Source organism: Rhipicephalus microplus, chromosome 10 (assembly GCF_043290135.1).
Source record: "Rhipicephalus microplus isolate Deutch F79 chromosome 10, USDA_Rmic, whole genome shotgun sequence".
In the NCBI taxonomy this organism is placed as follows: Eukaryota; Metazoa; Arthropoda; class Arachnida; order Ixodida; family Ixodidae; genus Rhipicephalus; species Rhipicephalus microplus.
The window spans coordinates 44,369,668-44,390,603 of NC_134709.1; the positions used below are offsets into that span (position 1 = coordinate 44,369,668).

A 20,936-nucleotide genomic window follows, 5' to 3' on the forward strand; every position below is an offset into this window, starting at 1 on the left:
TGTGCCAGCCTTTTTTGTTTAAGGACTGCTGGAGCCCCCCAATAAATCCATGAAATTCTTGAAGCTGCACTTTTGTCAATGGTGCAACGGTCTTTGAGGTGTGCTTGCAAGTGGAAGTTTTTTTTTTCTTAATTATGGTTGCTGGTAATTAAACATTTTGTCCAATATAAGTGAAGATAGTGTTCTAAAAGAATATTCATGCAGTGCCGATTCTTTCTCAAATGTTATATTTGTCACTTGTTGGCAGCATACAGAGCTGAGTTGTGGATATTGGAGGAGCAATTTTTCTTATATTTTGCTCTTCCTCGTGTCTATTTCTTTATCGCGCGTGCGAGTTCATTCTGCCAGAAAAAACTTTTATAAACACCGTTTATTTACAGACGTTCAAAGGACACATACTCATGTACAAAGTCGTGACTGAGGAATCTCAACCACCACTACTCGAACAAATCGACAGCAAGTAAGTTCTTGGTCAAATACCAAGGTTATGTCATTTATAAAGGGCTTGTTCTGTTGATCCTCCTGTTGCAGAAACAAAAAAAAACTACTCTAGTAATTTAGTGTTGTTTGACTTTTACTGGAAGGTAAATGGGGTGTGGAATTTTTTAGCATCGCTAACACCTGCGTGACTACAATGGTCTATTAGGTTAAGTTGTTCAGTAATGGTTAACAATGGCAGTCTACTAAACCTTCTCAAGAAAATTCTAAAAAAAAAGTGTGGCATACAATGACATTCAAAACGTAAAACGGGATCCGAGAGGAGACGCGTACAATCCCAAGTTTTGAAGACTCCTTGCGTGCAGCTCTTTGCGTGACTGTTGTCTTGTTTGCACAGTCATTCCATTTGTTTTGAGCTTTAACTTTGACTGCACAACATGCATGCATAAAATCAATGAAAATTCGGAACTTATGCATTCAGAACGAAAACTTAATATTTATTGTCTTTTTTGTACATTACCGTGAGTAAGAAGACAGCACAGCGTATATTGTTAGTATTGTAAGTTGTCAGCATATGGCACAAGTTGATTGACGGATATAAAACTTTTAAAGTCTTGTTTAAACACTTGAACCAAATAAACTTGTCTGAGTACATCGCAGTAGTTCGTGTAAGTGATCTTAAAAGATCATGGAGCTGTAGACATGTACATCACGTGTTTCTGATAACACTATATCAATGTGCCTATTTGTTTAGTCTTCTCTCTTTTTTTTTGTTCCTTGTTTAACAGAAAAACATTTATGCTTCACTTTGCCAGCCGAGTCTTCAACCCCGAAAAATAAAGCTGTGTCGTATATATTTTTTTCTGATGGGATAAATTTTATTGTGCCTCCAGCGATAGCGGGTCTGGCATGTCTTGTAGCCTCCTTACGGACGCACTTTACTGACTTTGAGTTCTGTTCTTGGTGTTACAGCCAAGCCAACCTCAAGAGGGAGAGCGCAGAGCTCTTCGTCAAAGACCGCGTGCTGCCCGTTAAGTTGATACCCACATCTCATCTTTCAACGTCGGCTGATGTGGCCGGGTAAGTCTGGCAATTGGCTGCTGTGTGTAGCACATGCACTACTCAAAAGAACAATATTTTTATTTGTTCCCCGATAAGATGTTGGAAGAAAAAACTTTGATATCATGTGACCAATCAAGCTTTCGGACCAAGCAATGCATAACTGTTATAATGTTTAGTCATTTTGCAAGAATAATAAAGTGTAGTTAGGTTTGTTGTACTGAAAAAGAAGCACTTTATTGTTTTATTGGAAGCAAGATCTCGAGTTTAGTTAGTTTCCTGAAATATACCAAGCTGGAACTTTTCTATTTCTACATAGTGTCATGCATTAAAAAGGGACAAACATGCTCTCAGTGCTTATCAGTAAAGATTTCATGAAATATTGACTTAGTTGTAATTATTATTATTGTTATTGATTTAGTTATCATTTAGTTATTGATTTCGTTATAATGTCACACTGATAGCTCTCATAAAAATAACCAGTGTTCTTTTTACCAAGTGTATGTTTTGCATGTAAGGGTCACTGCCTACTTATTGACTTGCAGCAGTCTGCTACTGTAACAGAACATACAATGCTGGTAATTTATGAAACATTCCAAGTGACAGCCTGCATTCAGTCTCATTATCATTGCAAAAAAGTGGGTAACAAAGTGAAGCATATGTTTGAAGAATATAAGACACACAACTCGCACCTTCGAATGTTAGAACATGATTGTAAGGAGGGTAATAAAAAGCTTTTCCTGCTCCTGGCATTACTAAAATGCTGAAATGGCTTTTGTCCTCGGAGAAATAACTTTTTTTAGGACTTTTTTGTCGTTTCAGAAATTTTGCAGCTTCTTTTTCACATCAATGTGTAGCACCACATATAACTTGCAGCAGTCGGTGCAGCAGGTAAAAGCACGGTTTGTTTCTGTCGGTGGAATGTTAGACAACAACATACGTTGAAATGAAATTGAGAATAAACTAGTGAGCTGGTTTTGTTAAATTTAGTTCATCTTGGGAAAGCCTCACAGGAAAAGAACAAGGCGAAAATCTGTGGCTGAAGACTTGTTACGTGGGGTGTTGGTGTCTGTTTCGAGTGAGACAGTGACCTTCTATCTTTCTGTATTTTTTTTTTTCAGTTGCTATGCGTCGTTTCTAGTCAGTGTGGCGTGTACCAAGTAGTTCGGCAACAAGTTATAACCATCTAGTTCTAATATCGATTCCTTTATTTTAAGGTTCTTTACAGATACCATTGAGTAGGGGGTTTAACCTCAAAAAAGCTTAACAGACATTGGAGGACAGTGTCCGAAAAGTATAAGTACACAGTGCTTTACGCCAAAACTAGGTTTTCGTGCTATTGCAGACCTTTTATTTTACACTCACTTATGGCTTGAGCACGTTTTTCTAAAAATGGGAAAACAACAAGGACGCTTCAACAAAGACGGTTTCAATGAGTGTGGTGTGGCTTCTTACTATTTCCCTCCAGTGTGCTCAACTTTGGGGCCGAAGAGCTCTTGCTGTGCTGTGGCAGTGGGCTGATGCTGCGCGTTGGCTGGGATGCCGCCTTGCATCAGGAGCTGACGCTCGACCTCCGTGACGTGCCATTCCATAGCGGAGCACCCTCTGCACCCAGTGAGCCTTCTTCATTTGCAGCTTGTGTTATTCGGTGTTCCCAGTGCTTAACTGATTCATTGATTCATTCATTCATTGATTCATTCATTCATGTATATTTGTTGTTCATGACTAATTAGGTGAAGTTGTTTTGCTCTTAGCCAAAGGCTTGTGGAGGCATGTTTGGAGCACATATCTATTAGAAGCTTTACGATAAAATAGGTAAGAATTTGTGGTGATGCTTTCTTAGGAAAAAAGGGAAATATGAAGTGATTACTGATGACAGAACTTGCATCACAATGGTGCTCCTAGATGTTGAATACGCATACATTAGCAGCTACAAAAAGAAATAGGCAGGAACTTGTGCGAGTGCTTTGTTGGGAACCGAGTGAAGGAAGAAGTGATTACTGAGGATTTAAATTTCAAAATAATGTTGCTCTTAAAATTCTACCTCGTATCCGACAGCTGCACAGGGTTTCTTCCAGGAATTGAGTTACCCATAGACGGAGCAGATTGAAGGGAACAGCATCAGTGAAATGTGCCCGAGGGAAATCAGTGAAATGGGCCCGAGGGAAACATTTAGTCTCACGTTGCTTGCACAGTTTCTGCAACTTTGCCTGTCAAGAATGAGAGAAAGTACAAAAATGAGACGTTAATACCCCCTCGCTTTTTGCTTCGTTCCTTCGTCAACTCAATATACAGGACCAAGCCCGCACCGCGGCTCATTGGAAGTGCGAGACGTGCAGTACCTGCCACTGCTTGGTGGACTGGCCATCGTTTTTCGTAATGGCCGTGCCGCTGTCGTCCTCAGTTCCAGTCCCGAGTTTGAGTCCAAGGTGACTGCTGGCATGCTACGATATTCACGCCAACATATGCGTTTAAACAAACTCGTAATATGTTGCCTGTTTAAACTCCTTAATTCGCTCTTAATGAGACTAAACCTGGGCCGCATAGATTTTGTGGCCATTCTCAAATTATGAATGGTACTTTACCACTATCCCTTGACAGAATGGTATATAACTGCATCTTGCTGATACTTACCAGCACGGCAACAGCCCGGAGGCTTAAGAAAAGGAGTTGTTTTTAATTGAGTATGATGCAGCAAGCCATAGAAAGAAAAATCGTCGTTGTAGCATTATGAGACTAGGAGAGAGAAGAGTTGGCCAGGGAAAAGACAGGTGTAAATAAGGGCATCTTAGTTCTAATCGAGAAGAAAGAGGCATGAGCAAAGCTTGTATCATGAAGGCAAGATAGTCACTGGTTATTAATAACAGACTGGAATCTAAATCCAAGAGAATGCGAGCCTGTGAGGGGGAGGCAGAAAGTTAGGTAGGCAGATGAGATTTCGAAGTTTACAGGGATGGTCTGGCCGTAGCAAGCACAGCAACGGCTTGATTGACGAAACAGCTGATGATGATGATGGTGATGATGATGATGATGATGATGATGATGATGCAGGTTGTCTGAACATAAATAAGTGCCTCAAACGGGCTGACCGGTATTCCATCAGGGGGTTTGATCTTCATCAAAAGCAACTAATTCTTGGTATGTTAGTTTTGAAAGGGTTAGTGGCATCATGTCACACGGCATTGCTGTTGCTACTAGTGAACTACTCTGTAGTATTTTGTTCATAGCTGGGTTTTATTGGTACTTGATCTTTCATATTACTCATGTAGCATAATAGACTTGCAGCTAAACAAAATAGCTGCTTCACTTTCCAAGTGAACATGCATATAACCTGAAACACCTGCCCATCGAATTATTTATACAGGGTGTTCTTTTTTTTATTATTCCTTTTTATTTCGACAAAAATTGGTAGGCCATAAGTTGGCAGGTACTTGAACTTTGTGCTGTATATACCTGCCCTCAACCCAATAATCAAACATTAATTATTGGATTTTGTTAATTAGTCACAGCAGTGTAATTTTAACTATAGAAAATTAATTCCGATTCGACACAAAATTTATGTGCAAAAATGTCAAGGGCCTCACTGTTATGGAATTTTTATTAAAAATCTGTATTAAATAATGAACATCCTGTGTAATTAAAGTGTATAAAGGCTAACTTGGCTTCTACAGTCTAAGAAATTAAATTGCCAAGGCCCTTGTATGATAAATTAATAATATAAAGCCAAGATTAACTTTGCAATGTGTTTCATGCTTGTTGTTTATTTACCTCTGAAGGGTAATCAAATTGTACAGCCATTGTTTATTTCTTAGAAGTTGTCAATGAGCAGTCAGCAGTATATTATTTGTTGCTGAGGTAATGTAGGTCCAGGAATACAATTCTACACTAGTATATTCCTTAAGATAGAAAATTTATGTGCACTAAGATTGGGAAGTGCCAAACTTTCAGCAATTCCTGTCTCACTGGCCACTGCATATTCATCAACAGGATGCGCATGCTGTTTGGATACCTGATGTCACTGAAGCCACGGTGACAGCTGTGAATCACCGCTACAGGCTAGTTGCCATAGGACTGGCCAAGTGAGTCTCTGGATAATTTTTTTTTAAATGCGGAGCATTTCTTAGTTGCACAATGTCACGCGTTGTGCCTCGGCGTTGTGCACACCCCCACTGTGCATGCTCGTGCCTCTCGTATCGTGGTGCATGCTTGCGTCTCGTGCCAACTGTTTCCTCCCCCCTCTCTCGCCTTGCAAGGCCGATGCAGGCAGCGTCTGCTAGTAAAAACTGAATGCTCGAGCTGCATAACCTTTCACTGGCCACCTCGTATAAGTAGGCACTGGATCGCACATCAGCGTCACACCACTCGAAGACAACCCTTCCTCATTTAATAAATAAGCTTAATAAAGACGAAATAATTAAGCATTCCATAACCATAGCCAATTACGCCACATTCGTGCATATAAATGTTTTTATCTTGAGATATATGCTCAAGCCTCAATACAATGAACATGGATACAACGAATGGTAAGTTAAAACGAAATAAATGAAGAATAGTCTTGTCATAGATACAATGTTGCAAATGTATGCCCAATATGAATTCTTGGATATTATGCAGTCATTTTAGTGTCATGTGCCACTTTGTTATAGTATGGCTACAGTGCACTTGTGTGAATGTGGTCTAGTCTGGGCCACTTTTTAAACTTGGACCTTCTAAAAATAAAAGTAGAGCACAAATAAAGACGGGACACAGGAAGCAAGTAGACAGCATACAACGCTCACTACCAATTTATTTATTTATTGGCTTTGGACAGACGTTTGAAGAGTGCTTTTAATAGTGACAAGGCGCTTGCGGCGAGTAGATATGTTGATGACTTTTTAGTGATTCTTAGGAAGCAGGAGAGTATTGGGGTGAATCGCGACGATTTTAGTGCCTTTAGCGGCGATGTGCATGAGAGCTTAGAAGTTTTAATTTGTTGGAACACGGGTTGTCGTTCACACATTAGACTCTGGCAGAAGGGCAGTTACAGTTTTCACATGTGAAGCTAACATTGTCGCACTCACATTTATGTTGGGCTTATAATCTGCGCTCCTCTAAACCGTTACTGCCGTTTGATTCGGCTCATTCAAAGATTGTGAAGCGTGCAATTCCTCCCATTTGCCTAGAATCCGCCCTCAAAAAGTCTTGCTTTCATGCAGCTCCCGACAGTTTTTTTTTCAGCAAGTGCAACGGTTGCAGTCGTCAGGGTATTCTGACGCTGTTCTGGTGGCTACCGTCGAGTTGCTACTCCAAAAAATAAAATGCCAGGGCCGGGGAAGGAAAGACACACACACGCAAACAACACAAGGCCTCAGGTGGTCCCCTACATCCACAAAGTAGCGCATAACCTCAAGAAAGTTGTGTATAGGCACAATGTGCCAATCATCTTTTCAGCACTATGCAAGCTGTCCAAGCTGTGTGCACGAATTCCCGGTGAGGTTAAACAGAAGACAAGCTGTGGAAGCAAGCACACTAGATGTTACGTGGACTGTGCGGTGAGGATAGTATATGAATTGCCATTGAGCTGTGGCAAATCAAACATCGGCAAAAGGGGCAGATGTATAAACCAGCGGGCCAGGGAGCATGAGTTGACACTCTCGAAGGCTCCCATCTTTCTGCGCACTGTGCAGTGTGGGGTTGTGTGCCTTTGTTTGATAAACTGAAGGTGCTGGGACGCAGTAGGGAATCGGTTGCACATGAACTGTGAAAGGCGTTTCATATAAAATTGAAGGGTGATGATTGCGTCAGCCAGACGTCAGCGTGTTTACGGGAGCGCGAATTTCAATTTCTATGCCGCAATATGATCTAGTTTTTGATATGAGCAGCTTTGGGATGTGCGCAGCCGCATTTGTGACCCATGTTTCACATTTCTCTTCACAATTTTTACGTAAATAAATCTGCTGGTAGTGAGCGTTCTATCCTGTCTACTTGTTTCCTGTGTCCCGTCTTTATTTGCACTCTACTTTTATTTTTAGACATGCACCTACTCGCTCAGCAACACATTTTATTTGGGCTTTCTGAACTGTACCTTAAGAATTCTTTCACAAATTATGCGCATGCGTCTCTCTGTAGTGGTCAAGGTGCTGTCTTTTACCTCGACGAAGCCAGTGGCCAGTTTGTGGCCTCGCACAAGCTTTGCTTGTCTCCTAAGGACTTCCCCGAGTCTGGGGCCGGTGCTGTGTCGCAGCTGCAATGGACCCCAGACGGCTGCGCCTTGGTCTTGGCTTGGGCCCGGGGTGGCTTCTCCCTGTGGAGTGTCTTTGGCTCTCTCCTGGCCTGCTCTCTCAACTGGGACGGTGGGCCACCCGCCTGCATTCATGCTCTGGTCAGTCACACTTGACTATCGTGATCTAAGGAGTTGGTTCATGCTATGTGATTAGAGGGAAACACTCTGCGGCGTTTATTAAACTGCAATAGATATGAGTACTGCAAGTCTCGCATTAAAATTTTTTACATGCGTTGTCTCGTGTAAGAGTCTGCAAACTGAAGGTCTATTTCAGCATGTGTTGATTGGTTAGAGCTAGAGAGCTGGCAAGAAAAATAGTTTATTGAGATATTTTATACGCCTCAACAACGGACATAATAAATGTGCATAGGTAGATAGGGCAGGCTATCCCTAGCTCACGGAATGTTACTATACTCTGTGTCAGAAGTTCCTTTCAGCACTGTGGAGGCTACAGGGCCCCCAGCCAATAAAAAAGACGATTAGCCCCTCCACATGTATTCATCTGCTCCGTGTCGTCTGCTCACCATCTTCATGGCGTCTGCTCGCCTATCTAATTGTCCTTGCACGATCATTGTATGTAACATGGGTGTTTTATTAACTTTAAAAAATAAGTAAAACTGTCAAACAAGCCATTACACTTCAACTTTGGGAAATTTGGCATCTTAACAATATTATTTGTGGCTCTACTGAAGATCGGTAGGCGCTCATGCCGGCGGATAATTTCACTTTGTGGCTCTAGGACGCTGTTCGTGGCTCTGGCATGACTGCTTCTCTGTCGAAGCATTTTCTCCCAACTCTCGCTGCAATGCTTCTCTTCTATCTTTTTTTTGTTTCATCGAGGGAGCATCCGACGCACACGGAACGCTGTGTGAGGTTGCTTGTGTGATATCTGGAGATGTGCAGCGTTCTTGGTCTGGTGACACAGCCAAAGCCCTGGCCTTGGTGCGTTAGGCTTATCAGATACGGCTATGCAAGCAGCATATCTCGCTAATAACGACCAAACATACCAGATGCTTCATCCTCAGAGTAAAATGAAACAAATTGATGGCTAATTTTGCCATTTATTGTTGCTGTCAGCACAGTGGACATTTAGCAGGAGGAGCAAGTTCGAATCGAAGCGGGCGGTCGTTTTTGCATGAGGGCTGCCATGTTGGTTTGTAACCATTGTTTCTGTCGGTAACCGACACAAATAATTAAATGCTTAGCAAATAAATGCGATTAAGAAAACACATTGTGTATTAGTGTGGCGCAACACACAACAAACACCTGTTTTAGACAAGCCTACCATTTTCAAGGCACTTATATCTGGAACTATGCTTCACTGCGTAAGCGTGTGGCTTTCTTACACCCCGTAGCTTTGGTAGTGCTGAACCAAAGTATTGAAACAGAGTATAAACATTTCTTGTTCTGAAGGTTGTCTTTTTTCAAGTTGTAACAGAGCTTGGATCACGACCCATTGTGGCCTGTGCTGCACCCTATGCTTGTTGCAGGAATGGGGCGTCGAAGGATACCAGCTGTGGATGGTGGCTTCCCCGAGTGACCACCCTGAGCAGCGTGATGTCATGCTGATGAACTTTGTCAAGAGTGCCTCTACTGTCAACCCTGGAACTGTGAGTGGAAATTCAAAGTTTATTGTGGCGATCTTGGTTCGCCCCGGCCTTCGAGTTATGAGAGCCTTGGCATTTCATGCTCACCAGCATTTTGGCACATGAGTGATTGATTTCATTGCATCAGTTGTCCTACTTTTAAAGTCTTGAATTTCCCTGCCCTGCTGCAGTGTGGTGGTGCTCGGCAAGTTTTGCTGCAAGGCTCCGACCGGGTGTTGGTCAGTTCGGAGTCCGACTTGGCCGATCGAGACACTCCGTGGCCTCAGGACGGGTGCCGAGGAAACAAGCACTGGACTGTGGAGCTGGTGAGGCATTAAGTTTGAATGATTCTATAATTGCACACAATTTGATAAGGCTACAGAGAGATCGGACATGTGCTGTCGTTATGTGTGAGTGTCAATTCATGCAATGCTCCGGAATGGATCACTTTGAACTTGCCCTCTTGTCCACACTTTCACTAAATTTAAATCTCCGTGTGCTACCAGAGCTCTTTTGTTTTATGCTTCTGCCAAACTTCTTGCCAAGGTACTGTATACAATATTTCTGAATTATAGGTGTCACCTTTGTACTCAGAAACCTCATTATAATAAACTCATGTCTGCCATGAAAATACTCTTATATCTGAAAATTTGTTATAAACGATTATTTGTAACACTGTGACTATAGCAAAGCCATTGGTCACTTACTTCGTTATAACCAGTAATTTGTTATATCCAAACTCGTTATATCAAAGTTTGAGTGTACATTTAAACCCCTATATAAGAGGCATGCTCTGGGCAGCAATTCTTGTCTTTTATATGAGATGTCTCTTATAAGCAGGGTACCTCGTATGCATTTCTTGTGTTTTACTGTAAGCACACTGGTGTCTCTCATACCCATTTGTCTCTTATATCAGTGTCTCTTATAAAGGGGTTCGACTGTATGAGGTTTTGTCTAGTGGAGAGCAAGAGGAACATCAAAGCCATTGTGGTGTAGACAAATTGCTCCGAACATCTAATGCTTTCGGCCTCCGTATTCTTCGTGGACCAAGAGCACCAATAAACTAGCTCATGCTACACCTGTGCCAACATCTTCACAGACGTTGAAACAGACTCATGTTATCTAGAGGCACAAGAGACTAGCTAAGGCTTTCAACAATTGTGATGTTGCGTACCCCAAGTGACAATTAATCTTGCAGCTCAGCATTCAGGTTATGCTTACTGTGAACAAAAAGTTCACTTTCAAAAGCGACTAACTGCAATGCATTTTTTTTTCCTTTCTGTTCGCAGGTTCCACACACGTACCTGGCAGCCAACTGGCCGATTAGAGTAAGTTGGCAACCGCTATTTGTCGTAGACCAGAAATAGTTACCTGGTCTTGGCTTATAAGACACTGCTTAGCTTTCTTTTTCAAGTGGAACTTGCTCTAACTCCGGTTTTGGTGGCGATGTCATACGCGAAAAACCTGGCACCGCAAATCATACATAAATGCGACCCTCGGAAGTACACAGGTCAAATACATATTCGTGTGTGCCATTTACCAATGATTGATGGTCTCTCGATTGCGGGATGGTCAGCGATCAGCCTTTCCTGATACGGAAATCTGATCTTTTATCGAGATGACTCTTCATTTCACGTTGCTAATTTTCATTGTTGCTTGGATCAATCGCTTGACCTGCATTCTTGCCTGTAGCAACTGAAGTGTTGCTTTGCTGAGCACGTGGAAGCAATTCCAATTCCTGGTGCGGAGTAAGCACAGCACTGTGTGATAGAAATAAAAAAGGAACTAAAATAAAAGTAGTATGTTAAGCACGCATGTGCAAGGCTTTGCTTGTTTCTATTCAGGCCAGGGCTGCTGAATTTTTGGAAGTGTAAACACATGCAACACTGTATGTAGTACCTAATTTCTCGTTAATACTTCTTGGGCCGTACTTTGATATTTTTCATCTCTTGACTTAAAGAGCTTTTTAAATGTAATAATATGCTGGACTTGCGCTTCTAAAAGGCTAAAAACGTCAGACTTGTTACGGAATTTCAGTAAGTATAAAGAGAGACGCCATGTGAAAAACTAAGTTCCTGCGACAGCTCTTTGTGGTATCACAAGATTCAATAACTTTTTGCTAATCTATTGAGGGTCGAATTTTTTGTCACATGCGACCCTATGGATCAATCTTACCATTTTCCTGGAGGTTTATAATTTTTAGAGTGACCAATTTTGATAAATGAAATGTTCTGACTTTTTTTAGGGACCACAAATTGACAAAACGATGCTTTGCATGAGTACAGATGTGTTACGTGTTTGTGAACTACAAAAAAAGTGAGAAGGAAGCTTATATGTAAATAATAAAAAGTATGTTCATTGTAATAAATATACTTTACAGTCAGCAAGATGTACACACCACGATATTACTGTTACCTTTCTGCTGTTCACAGTTGGTGCGCTCACTCTGTGTGGTGAAACTAGTAATTCACTCTTTAATTTTATGACTGCATGGTCAATGATTCCCGAAGAAAGAAAAAGTGTCGTAGTATAAAGGTGCAGATTTGAGCACTTGTGCTCATGATCAAGCGCAAAAAATTTATTGCTTTTGATTTTATACCAGAGTGCTGTGGTTTCTGGTACAGCAAGAGTGAAAAGTACTAGGCCCCCCTCGCCCCCTTAAAAATTATTGCATTTTGTTTGCCCCCAGCCCCTCCGTCGCAAAAGCAGATATAGCCAAAACGTAACGCACAAATCCTAAGCCTTTGTGCCCATCTGGACATACGTTTGCCGTGGATGTAACCCCCCCCCCCCCCCCCCCCTTCGCATTGAAAAAATTTTGGCACCAACCCTGTGTGGTTCTTTCGCCCCATTATTCTTTTCTGCTTGTGCGTCATTAGTAGCAGCACTGCGATTTTGCCTCTCCTTAATGACTCTATAAAGCTGACCGCAAGGAGGTGCAAGGAATGCTGTGAGTTTGAAATTCTTCTGCCGCATATTCAGGAAATTCACCTCTTTTGTTTTTTCCCGTGTATCGTGCAGTACTCTGCAATAGACGCTGGCTGCCACCACGTCGCAGTGGCCGGCCGGGGAGGTTTTGCGCACTGCTCGTTAGCACACAACAAGTGGAAATTCTTTGGCAACGAAACACAGGTGAACTGTTTGTTTGCACGAGGGCCCTTTATGTGTTTATACGTGGGACATTCTTTCTCACCTTGAATGTTACTAAAAAAATTTTTTTTTTTTTCACTTTACTATTGGGATCATTGATTCAGCTACAGCTTGCGCATTGTAATTTAACATTGTGTGAAGTAGTAGTAGTACATGCAAGAAGTTTCTCTTGCAAATGAAGCACATAAACCTGTAATATTTTCTTGCAGTTTTTGTAAACGGTTCCCTTTGTTAGCTACAGAATTAGTTACTATTTAATTTGGCTCTATGCCTTCATTAGTATAGCGGTTGTTTGTATCGAAGACCATAAACATGCAATTAAGCGACATTCCACAGCAACTTTCAGAGCAACATTTTTTATGTTACTTATGTTGAATCTCATCTCAACAAGATGGACCATCATTAAGCAATAGTTTTAAATTGTTACTTTCACCGATAGCCAACAGTATGTGCTACTGGGTCTACGCCCCATTGAGTTAAATTAAGAGCGACTAAATAGCCTGTGCTCGATCTTATTTGAGGGAAACGGAAACATGCCTAGATGGCAATCTTTCTTTCAAATAAATTGTTCTTTAGCGCAGGGTAATCCTTGAGTTTATGAGCTTAACTAGCAACTAGAGGGAATCATTGCCTTTGGTGTATGTCTAAGGTGCAGTGTTATTCTTGATGTCTGATTTAGGAGCAAGACTTTGTGGTTACTGGTGGCATCCTCTGGTGGGAGTCCCTTGTCGTGCTCGGCTGCATCAACCTGCGCGATGGCTCTGACGAGGTATGTTTTGTTGCAATGGCGCTTTTCTCAATTACTGAATGGTTACTAAATTACCTGTTGGCCACTAAATTTGTGTGTGTAGTTGGGGTTGATGTACATGAACTATCATAAGACAGATGACAATCTAGATAATCTATTTTAGAATAAATGACATTTGGATAATCTAGTTTCCTGTTAATGCCCTCTTAGTTTGTGTAATTAGTAATTTATGAAAGCATGAATCCGTTCTTCCTTTCAAATAGGTGGAGAGCTGTCGTTTCCCTCTCTTGTTTTCTGTTATTCTTATGTGATTAGTTAGTAAATTCCAGTATCCTTAGATGTCTGCTTACTGGCCTTTCTGGTTATTGAGAAACGTAGACTAGTGTAACATTTATCATCTGGCTAGCGGCATTGTGCTAGCCACATGCCTATGCTTTGTCGCACTCTTTCTGTTTCTTTTTGTGTTTACCATCAGGCTCAGTCACAGTCAAACAGCTAAAGCATGCCCACATGGCTGTTTCCAAATGGGTTCTTAGCTCAAACGTACAAAACAGCTGGTGAAATTGCTTATTTTTACAGCGATGACTTGGCAGCTATAGTACAGTCACGTCCATGCTATCTGTGGACAGCAGTTGTGATTCATAACAGGGAGTCAAACCTTTGCTCTTCTCATAGACCTGGTGGCCAGCGTTCATTGCAGAGTGCTTATGCTTGCTCTAGCCTGTGCCCTTGCATCTGCATTCAGTGCTTATGCTGACAGCACACTTTTATTGCCACTTTCATTAGCAGCATTGAGTGTCTACCCTTTAACGCACGCAGGTGCGTCTGTACCCGCGTTCCTCGAAGCTGGACGACATTTTTGTGCGGGTGCTGCGTGTCGACGGCCAGGTTCTGCAGCTCGCACTCTCAGAAGACCGGCTGCTCGTGTTCGCCTCCAACAGTCGCCTGGCACTCCACCGTATCAGCCACAGTGGTAAGTAAACTGTACAGATGTGCCTGCTTTTGTGCTTTTGTGCAGTGAATGCATGAAGTCTAGGCAAATGTAAAAAGAAAATTTTGGGTTGGAGGTGAATTGAAAGCAAATGGTGATTTGGTCGAATAGGTTCGAGCCCAATAGTTCAGATAGTGTGTTTTACATATTGTGAAGAAAAATAAGAATATTTTTCTTGACTTGACTAACCTGCACAGTATTTTTCGAAACTTGAACAAGGCATGTGCGAATGTCGTTCTATTTGGTTCGAAACAAAGGGAAGCAACCTTAAATAGTGGCAATACTTAAATTTCAGTAGGACGCAAGCGATAACCTATAGATGCAAGTGATAACCAGTAAAATACGTAACATTTTAAAATTTACTATACTTAGAGCATCTTATGCCCGTATAACAATCAATGCGGTGATGCGGGCTAGTTGGTTTGAGGTATTTGTAATCATATTCCTAGTGCTAAAACCTGGCGGAGACGCAAGTAAAGACCACTTACATAGAACATGCACTAGACATCAACTCTGTCTATTGCCCGTCTTGTGTATGTGTTCCCTACTTGTTTCTGCATCTCTTTTTTTTTTCTGTATATTGAGCTTAACTTGCAAAAAAATTAATCAATGTGAGGGTGGAATGTTCATTTAGTCGATATCTGTAAGTGGGTTGTTTACTGCTGGAGAGAGAGAGGGGGCAGGCAAACGCAGTGTCTCGTTCTCATCGGCTGTGTCCCTGTTTGCTCTCCGACCCTCTTTTGTGATGAAATAATTACTAAATAATACCTCGACCTAGTGTCATTCTGAAACTCTACGGTATGTCCTTTGCCAATTTGGCCATACTTTTTCTCTTGCACCATCTGCCCCTACCTCATTATCTGAGCACACACTTTTACTTCTGCTTCTTTGATTTTGTGCACGCGGTGCAGGCCTGGAACGCCTGCAAGAACTGGACCTGTCTGCCCTGGTGCCGCACCCACTGTGTGTGGTGTCGGCCACCTTGGTGCAGCTGGGTGGGGCACGTGGAGGCCCCTCCTCCAAACTAGCTGTACTGCTCAATGTAGCCGGACGGCTGGTACTACTACAGCAGGACCCTGCCTCGGCGCCACCCCCGTTGGCCCCACCCCGAGGGGCACCACCGCCTCTACTGCGCCAATGGAGCGCCCCCACCGTGCTTGCCTTCTGCGTTGAGAGGGTGAGTGAAAGTGTCAAAAATCTCCCATCATGTTTTACATCCTGAAGCACTTCACAATGGTCGTCTCCCACGGCTGGTTCATGGGGACGGCACCTGAGGCCGTTTCCCGTGAACCCCTCGTGGTGAGTCGAGCATCGGCGACACCGCTTTCGCCTTGCCTTGAGTTTTTTCTTATATTTGATTGAGTGTATTGAAATATTGTATAAGGTTGTTTTAGCATGTTTTAGCATGTTTTAGCTAAGAAGAAAAAGTAAAGTGCACTGCTGTCCACTTGTATAATTATGCTCGTCCAACTGCGGCCGCTCTTTACTATGACGCAACACTCACAATGAACTAATGTGCCGCTGCACTGAGACCGGCAGGCATCCATCGGATTTTCTGTGGTGTTTTTTTTATTTCATCCACTCACTCTCAGCATCCTCCTCGCCAGCTGTCATTCGATACTGAAGTTTCTTATTTTGCAGTGTTTGAAGTGCACCAAAGCGGCAGAGCTTCATCGTGTTCTGTTGTTTCAGCAGCGGGAAGCAGCAACACAGTAGTCTATTCTCTGTGTCGCTCAGATGCACTAAGCCACGCACCAAGCATATCGCCATAGGGTATGGTGTACCACCGTGGCGCGGTGTGAACCGTGCCTGAGGGTAGTTATTCTCGACGGTTGTCATCGTGATCATTTGTGTGTAGTAAGGTGAAAGTGAAGTCTGAATGTGCGTTTCTGTGTTTTGTGGAATGTGCGCGTCTGTGGTCTACCACTCACAATAGCCATGGCATCAGCGTTGCCACATGTGTGTGTGTGTAAGTGTGCTACTTGGGTGTCGCAACGTGGAAATTTTGGGGATCTTTTGCGATATGCGCTGTGTTATGCGTCTGTATGAGGAATGTAAATGCGGACGAGGTTAGCAAAAAAAAAAACAACCAACAGAACCTGCTAGCGCGACACAGTATGAAAGTAAACAAACCAGGTGGGGATAATATGCTGTGGTGTACGTATTACAGCCAAACTCCACTACAACGAAACTGATGGAGCGCAGAGAAATTTTCGTTGAAGCGAAAATTTCGTTGTAGTGAAATTGAAAAAATATAGCTAATCTGAGCTAGCAAAACAGCAAAACAAAGGAGCGTTTATTCTCAAAATTCAAAAAGTGTCCACGGCTTCCTATTCTTTCCAGCAGCGTCACGACGCAATTCTCACCCACGCATAGCGAGGCCATGGTGAAAATTACTTTGAAACAAGGCCTACAACCGCTTTCGTGAACGAACCAAACGGCTGGATTAACATCTTAACACCAGCAGCTGTACGCCGTCAAAGTGTATTCGAATACGCCGAGATGGAGGCAGGGTATCGTGGAATGGTGACTTTCGCCTCATTCTATGCCATTCTTATCCACCACTCGTATTTAGCTGGTTTTGTTGATAATGGGAACGAACAGCTGCTCTGATTAGTTACCACAATGGCCAAGGGTGAACGAAATGATATGCATTGGCATAAAAAAAGGCATCGTTCTGCACAGCTGCCTGAAAGAAAACCATGAACTGAGCGACTGAGCTGCAGCTTCCAATCGTCTGTGGCTCACAAGCAAGCCAGTGGCAAAAGCAGGGCGTTGTCATTGACATCGCTATCGAGCAATAGGGACGCCCATGCTTGCTGAACAGCAGCAGTTTCTGGCGGTGCCAACGTGTGTTTTAGACATCATCGATGTATTTTCAAGCTCTGAAAATGCATCAAAATGTTAAAGACTGTGTTTACTGTATAGCAATAAATATCTGAGCGTGGAATTGCATCGCGAAATTTTGTTGAAGGGGGCGGCAGAAGAAAAAGTGTTCGTTGTGGTGACAATATTTATGCATTGACTCCTATGAACTGCTGACGGAGAATCGTGGATTTTTCGTTATAGCGGCAATTTCGTTTAAGTGGTGGTCGTAGTGGGGGGTTCAATTGTACAAAGCGAATTGTGGTCATCCGGTGTGTGTGTGATTGATTTGACATGTGTTTATTGGCGCAGCTGCGTCACCTTAACTTCCACTGGCTCAGGATTATGTGCCAAGTTGAAGTACCCGTTGCGTAAGTGCGGGTCTCACGCTCGATGCACAAACCTTTTGCATGAAAAACACCGTGCAAGGTTTTTTAAACCATGAAATGATGTGCGCTATGTAATATTGCTGCATCGAACGTGTTCTATGCAGCGATCATGATTAATCACGATCAGTTATATCGATCGTGATCGTTGCTGAAATGACGCCTCTAAAACTGTTATTCAGCAAAAAAAAAATCTAGTTTTTCTAGGCATTGTGTCATACTTAATGATATCCTATCAAAGTCTGACTTTTGCCTAATGTGTTCTTTTTTGTTGTTGTTTTTGTTTCTTGCATTTTACTTGTAGTGCATTCAAGCATTACGTTGTGAGAGCTTGTTTATATTATTAATTTAGAGACCCGTGAAAGAAAGCATGAAAGATGCATTGCACTCTATTGTGAAAGCAAAGTCCGGCATGCAACAGGTATCCCTCACATTCGCTGGAGTGAGAAAACCCTCTTGCCTGCACAGACACACCTTCGCACAGACAGATTCATGGAAGGTAGCGGCCCCTGTTCCAGCAAAACTGGGTCCCGCTTTGAAAAAAGTTGAATAGTTGAGGATTGTCAGGGTCATGGCAACATCATGGAGTGCAAGTTCTCGAAGCAAGGGAAAAAATTTCACCTATAGTCTTTAGTCACCACCACTTTAGCCGTGTGCACCACCTTAGCATTAACTTAACGACAACGTATGGAATGACCCCCGCTGTTAGACATAATGTGCGCCATGCGCTTTTATTTTGATGAAACAAGACGTTGATTGAAACATTAGCGTTTACCTTAAACACAATGACAAGCACGGCGACGTGAGATGCACATTCGGTATTTACAGCAGCACAAGAATCAAGGTCCGTCTAAGATCACTTATGCATTCTTCGTTTTGAGACATACGTAGTAAAACCTAGCAAGTCTCCCGGATTAATCGGGAGACTCCTGTATTTCTACCGTTTTTTCTGTTTGTACGGTTGTCATGAAGATCTCCAGAAATTCGAAATTTCTGTGCGCAATCTTGCGGCATTACCAAAAATGCAGGGCAATCCACTCCAGGCTTTTTGCGAACCCACCGCATTTTATTATAAACTAATTTAAGAGGCGTTCTTCTGAATTTACAGTAGAATCTCAATGATGTGAAACCATGGCAGAAACGAATTCGGGACTGTGCCCATTGGGCGAGAACTCAAATGTTCCGAACACTTCTCCTAATCGTGGCGAGTGATATGAACTTTAGTACCGAAACCGACAAACGAAGGCCAACAGCAATATGCTCGAAGCTTTGGAAATACGCACTGTCTTCTACAGTGTGTGTGGCTGTCGTTGACACAACTGCTGTGGACAAAACTGCGGTCGCTCTTGACACGATTATGTATGGCGACTACATTACCGACAGAACTTTGAAAGTGCGCGAGTGTCCAACACTCGACCAGTCCAAGCAACGCTGCTTTCCGCAAACTCTGTGGACAAAACCGTGGCAGATGCGATCATAGATAGCACAAAACAACTTAGTTTTGAAGGCACGGGCACAGCCAGGGCGCGCAGATTGAAAACGGAACTACCGTTTGCCCCAACCGCAGTGCACACAAAACTGCATTCGCGGCGACGCAATTGCAATCTATGAGCTCCAAGGGCACGCAACTACCGTATTTACTCGATTCTACCGCGCCTTCGATTGTAACGCGCACCCGGTTTCTACGACAAAAAAAAAAAGTAAGGCATCGATTACAATGCGCACTCATTTTTCTCGTTGGCCTGCACGATCACACCGCTCGGGAAAACGACTCCTTTCGGGAGCGTCTTCCATTTAAATATGAGGTACGGGAGAAGCTTGTGCCTATCTGACGTGCAACGGAGCATTGCCGTCACTCTAGTTTTACCGTGGCCCGGTGTCAGCACGCGAACTTGCTTCACCCCCTTCTTCTCGACGGTTGTAGTGCCAGGCATGTCGATGTAAAGAGGCGTCTGATCAGCATTCCCGATTTGCCCAAGCAGGTAGCCGTTGATGTGCCGCAAGTTTAGGACGAACCTCTGAAAACTGTGAAGCTTTTCATCGTACTCCTCCGGAAACTTTTCGCATATGCCCGTTCGCCTTCGGAGGGAAAAGCCTTTCCTCTTCATAAAGTTAGTTAGCCAGCACCTGCTCGCATTAAACTGGCTCCACATTAGCCCTTTTTCTAAGGCTAACTGCATAGCCTGCACTTGGAGCAGTTCTGTCGTCACTGGCCGCTGTGCCGCTCACTGCTCAATCATATACTCGCCGAGCAGGTCTTCAATTTGCTGAAACCGACCCTGCTGTGGTCCACTGATGCCTCTGCGTGAATCTTTGCTGTCGACAATATTCTGCTTTTGTTTCCGCCAGTCCCGCAAGCACATTTTGGGAACTCTGAACTACCACGATGCGGCCTGATTTTCGTCCATTTCTGCACACGCGATGACTTTTCTTTTAAAAGCGGCATCGTGGTGCACTCGTCGAGTTTTTGAAGTCGGCCCTTCCATGCCGTCGATGCTAATGCACTACAAGATGACGAACTCCTCAGCACTTGTACGAAGTGCCGCACATGGGAAACACATAGACAGAAATGGCCGACAGCCATGCCGACGCACATAGGGGGCGGCCATTTTGGAAATGCTGATGGCAATAGAATGACCGCATTCATTTTTTTTTCGTACTCGATTCTAACGCGCATGCGATTTATGAACTCGCTTAACCGAAAAAAAGGTGCACGTTAGATTCAAGTAATTACCGTAATGCAGCGGTAGATTAAAGGCAGTAATGATGTAAAAAAGGATAGAAGCGTTTTGGCGCTCCTGTACAAAGAATCTAGTAGAGAGCAAAAGCTTCGACCCCTGCTTTTGCGGCAGCCAGCTGCGCCGTCCCGTCCATTCATGTGTGTCCCAGGAAAACATACGTGAGTTGTTTTGATGGAAATAGATTTTGCTGGTTGTTTTGATGACGCAAAATTTCAGGAGCATTTGCGCTCCTCCTTTGAGGCTCTCACTTTAGTGGGAAACTATAACCTCGTGTGTTCGGCCACTCCAAGCCCATGTTTGCACTAGCGATCGGAGATCGGACCCCCTCCCCCTCTTGTTTTCGCGATGTTTTCTGTTTTGTTTTGTTTTTGGGTGGGAAAAAAAAAAGAGGGCAAATAATTTAGCACGACCCCCCCCCCACCACCTTCTCATTGCGGAAATTTCCTGGATTAAGAATCCTCGAAGTTGGCAGGTATGCAAAGTTGCCTAGTTACAAAAGACAGCGAAGAAACCTGGCAGCAAAAGCTTCGTAAAACAACCAAAAATTGTAAATTACCTTATGAAATCTAATTAATGTTCCTGTCTCATTTTGTGAAACCACAAAAGAACGCTTCATTTGTTTTAAACGTGATGTTAAATGTGGCATTGTTTGTTTTAGTACCTCCATAGGTACTGCACAGAAACGTTGCCTTCGAGAGATATACATTGCT

The 20,936-nt window shown here is 43.1% G+C and overlaps 1 protein-coding gene across 1 annotated transcript in view; it reads left to right on the forward strand.

Moving 5' to 3' along the window:
- Positions 1–20,936, forward strand: part of Rich (Guanine nucleotide exchange factor subunit Rich) — a 46,835-nt gene that overhangs the window by 3,697 nt on the left and 22,202 nt on the right. Inside the window, exons 3-15 of the mRNA XM_075875574.1 lie at positions 381–460; positions 1,411–1,518; positions 2,966–3,111; positions 3,793–3,926; positions 5,485–5,576; positions 7,606–7,858; positions 9,250–9,369; positions 9,537–9,671; positions 10,635–10,673; positions 12,367–12,477; positions 13,175–13,264; positions 14,063–14,216; positions 15,146–15,411. Coding sequence (XP_075731689.1) covers positions 381–460; positions 1,411–1,518; positions 2,966–3,111; positions 3,793–3,926; positions 5,485–5,576; positions 7,606–7,858; positions 9,250–9,369; positions 9,537–9,671; positions 10,635–10,673; positions 12,367–12,477; positions 13,175–13,264; positions 14,063–14,216; positions 15,146–15,411 — 1,728 coding nt within the window. The remainder of the gene's footprint in view (positions 1–380; positions 461–1,410; positions 1,519–2,965; positions 3,112–3,792; positions 3,927–5,484; positions 5,577–7,605; positions 7,859–9,249; positions 9,370–9,536; positions 9,672–10,634; positions 10,674–12,366; positions 12,478–13,174; positions 13,265–14,062; positions 14,217–15,145; positions 15,412–20,936) is intronic.